The sequence below is a fragment of the Neolamprologus multifasciatus genome, chromosome 13, assembly GCF_963576455.1.
Source record: "Neolamprologus multifasciatus chromosome 13, fNeoMul1.2, whole genome shotgun sequence".
Classification (NCBI taxonomy): domain Eukaryota; kingdom Metazoa; phylum Chordata; class Actinopteri; order Cichliformes; family Cichlidae; genus Neolamprologus; species Neolamprologus multifasciatus.
In genome coordinates this window covers 12,058,478-12,072,034 of record NC_140451.1, presented here as the reverse complement: position 1 = coordinate 12,072,034, position 13,557 = coordinate 12,058,478, and the positions used below count along the sequence as shown (strand labels likewise).

At 39.7% G+C, this 13,557-nt stretch overlaps 1 protein-coding gene across 2 annotated transcripts in view; it reads right to left on the bottom strand.

Moving 5' to 3' along the window:
- lyst (lysosomal trafficking regulator) overlaps window positions 1-13,557 on the bottom strand; it is a 60,187-nt gene that overhangs the window by 45,248 nt on the left and 1,382 nt on the right. For both annotated transcript variants that reach the window (XM_085182139.1, XM_085182137.1), the window contains exon 2: window positions 4,174-4,265. In XM_085182139.1, the coding sequence (XP_085038265.1) occupies window positions 4,174-4,265 (92 nt within the window). The remainder of the gene's footprint in view (window positions 1-4,173; window positions 4,266-13,557) is intronic.

The window sequence follows — 13,557 nt, the reverse complement described above, 5'->3', positions numbered from 1 at the left end:
TAATATTTGATCAAAGTTCAAAGCACAGAATAATTTTTAAAAGAAGCAGATAAATTTGTGTACAGTGTTTCAGAAAAATACTACACCACCACCCAGTGTAAGGTTCACGCCACAGTTCCCCTAAATTAAAGGTACAGTACTGGTAAAACAGTACTGACAACATCCTTTTGTTATGTTTCTGGTGGTGTATTACTATTAATTACTGTTTTTAATCCTTGAATTTTCAAATTCACTGTTTAAAACAAAACAAAAAAAACTAATTCGGGATGTTTGATTAAGACACCAAATTACATCTCTGAACAGAACATTTTCTTTTACTGGTTGAATTTTATGCTTGATTAATTTCTGAGAAATCCAGTGTGCCGACTCAAATTTGGGTATAAAAATGTGAATTTGTTTTATTATTTGCATAATAAACAATGTAAATTTGAAGCTTTAAACAAGTGTTTGGCAGGTTGCTGAAATATTTGTCTTTTTTTATGACAGTTGGTCTAACAAATTCTTGAAAAAGCTGCATGCACCATTTTCTTCCACTGTTATCAGAGATCAAGAAATGCTAATAGCTCAAAATCATCACCATGATCAATGTGACAGCTCTGCAAATGCACCATCAGTTTACAGCCACCATGTTTAAGAGAGTTTAGCGACAGCTCAGAAAGTTCTTTGTCGTCAATATCTGATCCAATTCACCTGCTTCGTCCTGCTACCACGAGACCTTAATTCGAAATTCAGTACTTCAAAACGATTTCCATGAAAGCTTCCCACTCCAGATGTCAAATTTTGGGTTAACCCCCAGGCCAAAAACTGTGACGCTCTTCACTCAAACCCAGTTATCATTACAGTGGATGCTTTGTTCAGCTTTGTCATTTGAGTCATGCATTGGATAATATTCAAATACAGCTCCCCTCATCTATGAATAAAAACCTCAGTGTCATTGAAAGGATTCCTGTGTGGCATGCACTGTTAACAGACTGCCAGCACTGTTTATCTCCTGCATCTGTAGTTCTGATTCTACTATAAACAACATGAGATTAGATAATTAATGCAAATTTAATGCAAAAAAAATGTGTAATGAATTTAAATCTGTCAATTAAGACTTAAGTGAGTTTTCATGGCTGCTTGTAAACAACAACAATCGGGACAGTGGACTCCGGGCTTCTATGTTTGACACAGATTTACACAGAAAACAACAGAAGTCAGTACATCCAGAGTAGTATTAGACACTTCATTACTCTATTGTCCAGTTTTATGGATTTTTAATGGCACATTAAATCCTCTTCGGTGAGGAGGGTCTAAGCATTGCACAGATCTTTGAACAGATACCCCGCTATCTTTAAGGCACTGTTTTTTTTGTGAGGGTTGTTTTGCGCCATCGTTCTCGTTTGTATTCTCCATAGGCATTCTACTGGATCAGGTAAGATAGTAAGGTCTTCCATTTTTATCTTGTTTAGAAGCTCTGTGATTTTATCATTGTTATCATTGTGTTCCCTTCTCAGAAGACTGGGAGTCACCTTGTCATCCAGCACCACAGGCATTCGTGGTGTCGTCTCAATAGCACTTAGTGATGTGGCCACTTCACTAACAGGAGTATGCTAGCCTGTCTAAAACATGCTGGACTCCTTCTGACTGAACAAATAATTTTTGGTAATAGTACCGAAGCACTTCCTGAAATTCAACCTGATTCAATTTAATGTGGACAAAAAAAAAAAAAAAAAAAAAAAAAAAAAAGAAAAAAAAAAAGCGCACCACATTTTAATCAGAGTGCAGCATGAAGTCAATTAATCTTCTGGGATATTGATCTGATCAGTTCAGTAGTAGACAAGGTTGTTAATCAGTTTCTACTTTGGTGCAATACAGGGGCAACAGTGAGACGAGCCCCAAAATAGGAATAGTTTTACACGTGGAGGATGCTGACATTTCACTAGGTTTGCATTTGGCTAGGGTCAGAGTCACTACTGGTAGCACGAGGGGATACATGGACCCTACAGAGTTGCACAGGTAGTTCAACTCCTCCAGGAAGGCGGGGACATGCGCCATTGCTAGGAGGTTTCCTGTCTCTCCCAGCACAGTCTCAAGAACATGGAGGAGATTCCAGGCAACAGACAGTTAGTCAAGGAGAGCTGGAAATTGCTGTAAAAGGTCCTTAACTAATCAGCAGGACCGATATCTAATCCTTTGTTCAAAGAAGAACAAGATGAGCACTGCCAGAGCTACAAATGACTCACTGAGGGTGGTCTGAGGGCCTGATGTCCTCTAGAGCGCCCTGTGCTCACTGCCTGTGAAGCAGATTAGCATTTGCTGTAGAAAACCAGAATTGGCAGGTCCGCCACTGGAGCCCTGTGCTTTTCACAGATGAGAACGGGTTCACCCTTAGCACATGTGACAGATGTGAAAGGGTCTGAAGAAGCCGTGGAGAACATTATGCTGCCTGCAACATTAATCTGCACAACCAGTTTGGTGGTTACCCAGTCCATATCAATATAGATATCCAGCATGATTTCTTTTTGAGATCTGATGTGTTTTTAAAGAGCTCCTTTAATTTTTTTTGAGCAGGGTTTTTGAGCAGAGAAATCAGGGAACTCCAATGCACTCTCGTTTAGTAAATTAGTTTTAACAGAAGTTGAAATGCTTTCATTGACCTAAAGGAGCACCTATATATCTTAGGTTAACCATGCAGCTAGAATACATTCATTTCTTGACCATTATCAATACAGACTGACACTGTAATCTTCTCTGTCTGATCACTGTCTAAGTCACAGAAATCCAGACCATCACCGATACTCCTGTGACATCTCTTTTTCATATTTAGACCGTGAACACTGTCACTGTGATTGGAGGATTAGCGGTACTATGGTCACCAATCTTCCTCTATCATTTCAGAACTTTGTAAAGGCTTACAGTCAAATTTTTCAATTCCTCTCTCAGTTCTAGTTTTGCAACAAAAAAAAGAAACAACACTTCTACTCACGTTTGCTCAAACAATTTCAAGTAAAAGGAGTTTATTTCAAAATGCAGTCCAAGTGTTTTCCTTGATTTTTTTTTTAAACTATATGTATACTGGATGTTGCCTCTTCAAATAACCCTGACAAACATGCTTTTTTTTTTATTTTAAAGGTTTGGCACAACTCTTTGTTCACATGTAAGCATGTAGGCAGTATAGGTATTACTTTAATCTGTGATCATGTTCCTCTAACAATATTACTTATAAAAGTGTAAGCATCTGATGGTTTAAAACAAACCACAGTAACATCACACAATTGCAAATCTACAACCTAGTCCAATGTAAGAAGCAGTACAGCATGAGGTCTTGTTTCTACAACATCTGTTAGCCAACTGCTTCATTTTCACATAAAAAAGCTCTGATAATTAAGCAAATTAGTGTTCAGTAATTGATCTCACAGAGCAAAACATCAAAACGCCTCAAGCTCGTCTTTACACAAGGACATTATTTTAGGTATTTTAACAATGATTTTTCAGCTGAAGGAACATGTGGATTGCAAATGCTAATGCATCCACTTAATTCTAGGCAGACTGCGTGTGTGCGCGTGTGAGAGACCGACTTACCCACACTTAACAGAATACAAACAAGAGGTACTCGAGGTTCCTAAAGTACCACAATTTTCCTCATCAGTATGTAAATCTATGCAGTAAGGTACTCCAAACACTAATGCACCATGATTACATAATTTCTCAAACCTCTACTATAGAGGCAGGACATAAAAGGATATAAATAAATGTGTCATTTCTGCCGTTCTCTTGCCAAAACAGAGAAAAAGAGGACTAAAATAACTGCACTTCTGTATCCAATCTATGACACACTGGTCCCATTGTATTATTGTAGGGCCTTTACGTTAAAATATAAAGCGCCTTGTGGTGACCGCTGTTGAGATTGGGCGCTATATTAATAAAACTGAACTGAATATTTACATTAAGTTGCATGTGGCCTTGTTTATTCTCTTAAATTTGATTGTTTGATTTTGACAACATAGTTTGAGACACAACTATAGTGATTGTGTTATTAGCCTACAATAATGCTAATAAATATGTCTTTATGATTCCACTGTTGCACCAGATTTTCGAAAGCTCATTTCATGCATAGGCTTTATCCCGGCAAAGTGACACAAATGTCTTATAATGAGGTGTTAAGACACTGACAGAGTGATGAGACCTTACCAGAATTTCAGTGCATCTTTGCTGCTGTGCTTGCAGTGGTGCTGCACGTAGTGGAAGAGACAAAGGAAATTCTCCAGACTCTGAAGGCTGACCTGATAACACACAGAGACACACAAATAAGACACAAGAGTAGCAACATAAATCAAACCCAGGTTATTATGTACATGTGCTAAAACAAAGAGGACCTGAAAGCATTTTCTTATAAAGTGACAGCTACTGTAACATCTTAAGGTTTTACAATCATTTGAAATGGTAGAGTCCATTCAATAGTGATGTAAAAGCCTCCAATGTCATTATGTAAGTGTATTGCTCCAATATAGATTTTTCAGGTCAGATCAAGTGCTGGGAGCCAGTATATTTTCTCTCTCCCCTCTAATCTCCTACTATAAATGCACTGGAATGGAAAAAGCACCGATTTAAAACACATTCAAAGAGAAAAATAAGTTACCAAAATTACAAGTCCTGTAGTTATATTTCTGATGCCATTTTGATGAAAATAACCACATTTTCTTTTTAGCATCTTTCTAATATTTGAATATAATCTTTGCCCCAACTCCAGAAACTTATTAGCAAAGTGAAGAATTAACACTTTGAACAAAAAGTCTGCCCTACTGGAGAGCACTATGAAAGTTCACGATTAACAATATTAGCAATAAAAGTAGTAACCTTAATAGTACTGAGGCATCTATCAGTGTGGGGAAACAAAGACCATATAATGATGAATCTGTTTTGTCACAGTGCAGCGGTCAGAGCCTGACCGCCAAGCACAAATCTGTCATTAGAGCTGGAAGGCAACAGGAACTTTCTTACCGGTAAGACATGCCATCTGACCACTTTTAACTGCATTACTTTTCTAGGGTAGTGTGTTAATACCTTGCCAACAGACGGGTGAGCCACTAAGCCAGCATACTGCTGTCTCCTATGCTACACAGGAGCTAGTTTTACGCCTCTGCTAATCTGATACCGCTGACTGGATTCATTCGGGCAACACTGATCCCTGACTGATGCGGCTGCCCCGAGTGTCTGCGTCACAAAGCCAAAGAACAGACACCACATACTACATTACACAACAAGATCTACAAGCTTAGGGTGATCCCTACACTGCTTTTTGGAAGGTATGGTTATTAAATGAGAATCCCCACAGCTGGTCCATTAAAAATAATATAAAGACGTATTTAAATCCTTGAAATAAAAGATAATTCACATGCATGGAATATATTGATTCAAGTAAATTTTTTAAAGTACATGTCAATATATCCTGTGGAGGTTTGGACCACAACTCCTGCAGCAGCAATGTTTTCAAAAGTGGGTCCATATTTGTTTGTATAGTGCATGCACATGGCACAAGCATGACATTACATTACATTAAGCAAACATTACTGGCAAGAGCTTCCTGTTATTTCATTGAAACACTGAAGAAATTAAATTAAAATTAAATTTTAAGATTTTATGTGGAAGGAAACAGAATCAACATAGACCTGAAGGACAAACCGCGCATTTTGGAAAGAAAAAGCAGAAAATAAGCACACTTGTTTTTGATTTGTCTTCATTTTTGTCACGAGCCCAGTATTAGCCCCCAACCCCATGAAAACCACAATAGTTTGAAAAGATCTTTATCTTTGGATAAAAGATTATGTCAAGCACCTTGAACAGATTCATTGCAAAACAGTCTTTTATCATTACACAACTTACAGTACGACATGACAAAACAATAAAGCCAAGTGATGTAAAGCATCACTTTAACAAGTAAACTTGGCGACAGTTAGAGTGAACGTGTGATTTTCTCACATGCTATGATAGAAACACAACGGGGGAAAAGTTTCACTTCGGTTATTCAGGTGCTGAAGTTCTATGACACCTCAGCTTTTGATGCCAATCACGTTTAGCACAAGGACTGAGGCTATTTTCTGGCATCACTGCTCTGCTACCCTACATTTAGGCGAGAAGTCAACTTCCTTCCTGTGTCATAACTGTCAAAAGGAGGTTATTTACTCTGTTAGCTTGTGTATGGTATGAAACAGATTTTACATGTGTGTCATATGGTCAAAAGCATGTAGACATTTAAAGGCAGGTGTCTTACACTGTGAGGTACCAGATGATGAAGGTGCAAAGTTGACCACACTCACCAGGGTCAGGGAGGGTCAGGGAGGGTGATACTTCAACACCTGAGGCAACAACCCACCTAAGCACTGATGTGATGGGTGGATGGGGGAGGGGTCACTGCACATCAGGGGGCTGGACAACATCATACAGAGCAGACGGGAAAGGGAAGAAAAAGAAATGCATGGATCATGAGAGAGACAGGAAAGGACAAGGGGGGGGGGGGGGGGACATGAGAGTGGACAAGAGCGTAAAGGTGAAAGAAATAAATGCAGCAACAGATGAGAGCAAAGATAAACAGAGGAGGTGACTGGCAGGAGATCAAAGCTTCAAGCTCGCCAAAACTGTTATTAGTTTGATAAATAAGCCCTGAAGCAATGCTGGAGCTGTGCACACCGTCTATTAAATTAATCTTCCGAAATGAGGATCTAAAATGACTGTGTGTCCTCGTGTTATCTTGTGTACCTGTGTTCTGGTTGTATTCCTCATATGGGAAAGGGAAACTGAATGGTTCGAGATAACATGCAATTTCCCAGCAAAGGTTTGTTTTTTCCTCTGAGGCTCTAATCCAATATTACAATGCACTCAGCACCAAGCAGCCAGCGTGATTTGATAATGGAGAGACTGCCAATAGCGATTAATGCAGCTTAGAAGGGAAATCAGCAGTTCACAAAGCTCACTGAACACATCTCTGTAAACAAAAGGAAAGTTCTGACCTTTCCTCTGCACCGACTTCTTTATTCGCTCATTTGTCATGTAGACGTGGGCAGGCTATCCAGGTCGGTTGACACTTGCCGCTACAGATTTCCATTACTATCGCTTATTTAAGGTGTTACTTTCTGTTTTATAGCTTGCGACAGTAGAATACATTAACATAATTTAACCACAGGTAACTTTGGTTATGTCAACCTTTCCTTTCATCTTCTCTCGTGGACTGCCACTGCACACGTTTAAGATTAATTTGCTTAAAGTAACACACATTTAAGTAAAAATAACAGATCCAAATCAGACTTCCCTTCTCTACTACATGGGAGGTATACATGATTCCAGCTGAGACTCTGACTTTTCATAATTGCTTTGATACAGTTGCTGTGACTTGTGTCTTTATCCAATTGGTGATCATGGGAGACCTAGTCATGGGAGTGTGATGGGTGAGTCACCCATGCTTGTACAGACTTTTCCTCTCAAACTCTGCTTGGATAATTGGGCAGTCTACAACTTGGCAGAGGCGCGGAAAGCGATGTGATCCTGTCCTCATGAGAGAGGACGTGTAGCGTTAGTTATGCAATCTTGGGGTTTTTTTTTAGTTTGAGATCTCAGCTGATTTAATTTGACATTTGGGTGATGAGCATCATGAGAAGCCCCTAACGTTACACATTTCCGCTATGAGTCAGAGAGCAGAATCCTTTCACACAAGATCATAAATAACATAATAAAATGCTCCCCCCATCCCGTCCAATGAGACACAGGCAAAATATCAGGAAGCCAAAATTTAAAAAAAAAAAAAAAAAAAAAAAAAAGTAGCATGTTGGTGTTTTTGCTACTCTCAGATCTTCACTGTCACAAACAGTGACCTTTGTTTGAGCATAGCCACTGTGCAGGAAATGAAAATGTGTTACTGTCTGCTTCATTGTTTTCATTACAAGGAGATAGCACGCAAGCTGGTGTTAAGTCAAAATTACAAACCAAGCAACCTGCTCTGGCCTTTCTCTTCCCCTGTGGCCTGAGACACTGTGTTTTTTGAGGAGGAATCTGACTTAATAACAAGCCACCGGGTGGAAAAAGCTGAGGCATAGCAATGGCTGGGATCTGACTCAACCCCAAACCAGAGAGATGAATAATTCATCCATTCAGCCAGTGGTTTGGAACAGCCCCGGAGACCAGAGCGAACAGGAGTCAGGCTGAAGCTAAAGGGCAGAACAATGAAAGCAGATGTGAAACAAGTGTATGGTCAGTCAGCAAGCCCAACAAAGCAACTTCGCTAAAACTGCGATGATAAACAATGCCAACAGCAGCCTGTCAAAGTGTGATGATCACAAGACAGCATGATCAGATCTGGCATGATCTGTAGCACTTGAATTCAGTGGTGAATCACTTAACAGTGAAGTATTGGCAAATCACTGAGGATCAAATGATTCATCTACTGTGTTGACAGATGTTAGAAATGAGTAATCCTAAAACTTCTATTGTTTATTCAGCACTGAAGGACAGAAATGGTACTCTGGAAAAAGCATTTTGTTAGATAAACTTGTTCAACTGCTCATTAAAGTAAATCCTCCAATCATGTCATCAGCTCAGTGAATTCAGGCATGCAGATGTGGTGAAGATGAGCTGCTGGAGATAAAACTGGGCATCAGAATGGGGAAGAAAGGAGATTTCAGTTACTTTGATCATGACATGAGTGTCTGTGCTAGACATGCCCATTTAAGTATTTCAGAAACTGCTGAGCTACCGAGATTTTACCACACAACCACAAAAAGAGAAAATATCCAGTGAGCAGCAATTCTCTTTGCAAAAAATGCCTTGTTGATTCCCGAAGTCAAAGGAAAACTCCCAGACTGCTTTGAGCTGACAGAAAAGCAACAGCTACTCAAATAACCATTACTTACAACTGAAGTATGCAGAAGAGCATCTCTTAATGCACAGCACATCAAATCTAGCTGCAGACGGGCTAAAACAGCAGAAGACCACACTGCCATTCCTGTCAGCTAAGAATGGGAAACTGAGGTTATAAAATCCCACAGGCTCATCAAAATTTGAAAAACAGTGTGCCAGCTGATGAGTGTCGATTTCTGCTTTTGCATGGTAGTGTTAAAATTTGGCATAAACATCAGAGCACAAATCCATCCTGTCTTGTATCGACAGCTACATGTGGTCAGTCCATCAGTGTCAACTAGCCATCTTTTAAACACCGCAGTGTTGCTGCTGATCTTTTTCACCACAGTTTAACCATCTTCTGATGGCTGTTTCCAGAAAGATAACGTGCCATGTCACAAAGCTCAAATCACCTCAAACTGGTTTCTTCACAATAGGGTCTCTGAAGTCAAATGGCCTCCATAGTGGAACGGGAGATTTGCATCATGCATGTGCAAACCTACAGCAGCTACGTGATGCCACCACGTTGATATGGACTTAAATCTCAGCAAGTTACACGAAAAATAAAGGTAGTTCTGAAGGTAAAAAGCCGTCCAATTCAGTATTAACAAGGCATAACAAATAAAGGGCCTATGAAAAAGTAAAATCAAGTTTTTAGGCGTTTCTCTAAATGTAATATTATTGTTACCGGTCTGTTTTGATGAGCTTGCAAAAAAGCTCTGGAGTGTCCTACTTCCATCAGTGACGCTGAAGATGCGTCTACATCTTGACTGAAGTCCACCTCTGCCTAACAAATTAATTCACTGGACCTCAGTGATCTGATTTATTTGTGGGATAAGTCTAAAACAAGAAAAAAGAAGAGATCTTGAAGTGGTCTCTTAATGCATTACATCTTATTGGTCCACGTGACTCTGACACATTAGGTATGATAGAACAACCTCCCACCACCAGAGGTTAGGAATTACTAACGCTGAAAGCATAAAGATCGAGAACTCTCCAGCATAAACTTAGTGGTTGTCATTTTTCAGTTACTCACATAAATTTCAAAATCACTAATCTAAATTATGGTAAGAAAGAACTGAACATTCATTTCTGACCACTATGAAGATGAATGAGATACACCGATAAGAACTTACATTGCACAAATAGATACACACAGTTCAAGAATTACAAACAAATATTCTTTAGTGAATAACATAGGGTTAAACTAAATATAGCATTGCAGATATATGCCTTTTAATAAGTTATGGCCTAGTTAAATGGCCTAGTATAGACCATTTAGTGTACTTCACCCTAAAATGAAAAGAAAACACTATAATTAATTATTTTTCCATTTTTACTGCTACAATTACATTTCCTGCACTGTACTGCTATGAGTTCAATCGTTTGCAAGACAAACAGCACAGCATAAGGTCTCAGTTAATACAATCACAGAAATAACATTGACAGCACAGCCTTTAATCAAAATATTCTAAAAATACGAGGATGGCACAGTTTTTTCCCCTCACTGTTCAGTCCTGACAAGCCAAATAACAAACACTGGGGATGAAAGTGAAGCAGCACTGCCATCTTTACTCTCCTTTTAGTATTCACCACATTTTTGTCTCATGCTTTGCTCGACAAGTTTAATCTTCTTTAGACAAGGATTCAGTGCTTTACCACAGCATGAACGAGATGCACAGAACAGAACTCGGAGATGTAATAACAAGTGATGTGGGTGGAATGTGTGGCTGTCCTAATTTTAAAAAAATAATTAATAAAAACAATTAAAACAAAACAAACATACCATTTTATCAGCTTTAAACAAAAGTATCTGCTGTCACATATTAATTGACACTGCACAGACAATGTAATTAACACTACAGCTCATAATTTGTGAACTGCCAAAACCATAACTCACAAGATGTGTTCATCCACCGTGCAGGAAAAGACTGGTTATCCACATTTATGCAAAAAAGCTAAAGCCAAGCGGACCTTACATGAATTCAAGACCAACTGGTTCAGTTAATGGAATTTTAAGTAGTTCAGGAGTCATACAGAGCAAGCAAAGAGATCACTTAGCTGAACCCCCCTTGTGCCAAAAAGCAAGAAAAAGAGAAGTGCTACAAACACCTCACTTAGGTGTTTTGAAACATCCTGTTAGCTCATAATGAAACTTAACTATCAACAGGCAACCTGTTTTCTTGCCAGGCAGCCATTCTGCTAAATGGACTCTGCTCATCAAGATTCAGAGAGACTGGACTGAATGAAAAGTATCCTTTCGGATCCTTCGAAATATCCTCTTTGTAGCAGATCACACTAATTCAGTAGCTTTGACTCCATTAGAATGAATGCACAGAAAGGCTTAATGTCAGTAATCCTGTTATACTGAAGCTATGATACATGCGCACGCCCTTGGTAAATACCACCAATTCAGCACAAGAAGTGGCTGTGGTTATGCCATATTGCTGTCATCTAAATGGTAATATAATGTGCAAACTAGGAGAAACTAAGTGACAAGGGACAAAAAGAGGCAGCGGTATCAATCCAAACATTCTACTCTAACAAGTTTTGATTTTTTTTTTTAGTAACTGCTTATCTCAGCTGTCATAGGGTTTGAGATGGGGTACACCCTGGACCGGTCACAGTCCCACTGTGAGGCTAAATCCCCCCCGAAATAATTCCCTCTGGCTACAAAGAAGCAAGACATTTGTTGAGTGCATAACTCTGAGACACTAAAAACTAACAACCACATTAAGAACGCTCAAGTTACCAGTGATAAGTATGCAAATTTCAGTGGCCACATCTAAGGTCTGACAAAGTCGTCCTTGTGGCATTTAAAATAAATAAAAAAATAAATGAATAAATAATATAAATCAAAGAGAAATTGTATGTCTTTTGTCTTTGCAGCTTCATAAAAATCTGTGATTACGTGGAGCATAAACAAACTCGCGCTGTCTGCTTTCTCAGAAGAGAGTGACGATCGAGCCACGAGAGGAAACAGAAAGAGGAACATATCGGTCAGGGTTAGCCCACCCAGCACTTATGTTAATGACCACGGTGATTGCGCTGTGAACAAATGATGGAAATACAGGGTGTGAAATTAGTCCTGAAACACCTTAAGAAGAAAAGCAGAGAGAGGCATGAATAAAAGATGATAAAAGTGAGGAGCTGCTGCAACACCGGTATATTTCACACCTTTTTTTGTGCTCTCTTATTGATTGCAGCAGGAGAAGCTGTGTTTTCCCTCCCCTCTTCTCTAGAAGGTGTGATCACAGAAATGGATGCAGAGCAGCACAACAGAGCCTTGCTTCTGTCAACGGGTGGACATTTCCCATGATTGCTTTGTTGTGTTTACCTGTAGACTGACTGCCATGAACAGAAGATGTCACTTTGGGTGAAAAGGATGGAAAGTAGACGCTCTTGCACTGACGGGGTTGGCAGAATGAGCTGCATCTGTGTGCTGCAGGCTCAATCAGGAGGGCAAGCTACAGGATCATAACACAGGACAGGACAGCTGTGCTCACCTAACCATCTCTCTACACACAGACTTGCATGGCACTTTGATCACTGGGAAGCTGACAGGTGGAGGAGTGCACACAGTTGTCCCATGAGATTCGTCACAAGTGACAAAAGTTACCAGTAATAGAAAGGCTGAGCCTGCCTGGCACACTCCAAGTGTTGCAACAACTGAGAAAAAGCCAGCACCATTCCTCCTGCTGATATCATAATGCATACTAATGTGATTAACAAAGCAATGAAGCATTCTACACCAGCAAAGACATGATGACTATGGAGGAAGGAAGTCATTATTTCCAAGAGAGAATAAACCCTCAAGGCTTTCTAAACACTAATTAGCTTTAAAAATGATAGTAGGTCTGTCTTTAAAAGGACCAATCACACATGATTAATCAAAAGTAATGGGGTACATTATGAGTGAGTGTGCCCCTGTGTGCGCGCGAGTGTGTACACTTAGATCCGCAGTCTGAACCTAATCCAAGTCTCGTGATCTGGATGCCGTTCATTCCCTGACAGAAAGAGGGGGATGAAAGAGCTGCAGAGATCTGACAGTTTTCAGAACCGTACCACATATGCACAGGATACAATGAGATAGAAAGCAAAGCACCTTTATGCAGCGCCAACAGTGAATAATCTGTGGTTTACGCCTGCCTCCACCTCTGTGCAGTGACTTAATTCTGGGCCTACGCAGGCCTCTGGTGTGCACCAGCCACATTTCTGGCCACTTAAGTGATATCTGGGGACCGCCAAGGTAAACCAGAGGGCTTAAGGTATATGCAAAAACACATCAGAAGTCATTTTCTTTGATAGTCAGTGACTCTTCCCCTTACCCACTTTTCATATGCACATGTATAATTCTGCACAAAATTCATACTGGAGCATTTTGCCTAAAGGTGTTAGTGAACACTGACCTCAGCACAGCAAGGGCAAAAATGAGAAGCAAAGTATTTCTGGATAAGATTACCTTATTCATGAGTTTATCTAGGTTAAAAGCGTTCATATAGCACCTGTCACAGAACAAACTCTTGCTATTCAAGCGTAGAAAGCACACTAACTTCATATCGACTCAGCCCTTTGAATGAAATCCTGGAGAGAACTGGTTTGGCAACTGTATCGTGATTGAAAACAAATAATTTGTCTCCATCAGAATAAACAAGATACATGGCTGTCTTCAGACCTTTCCCAAGTACA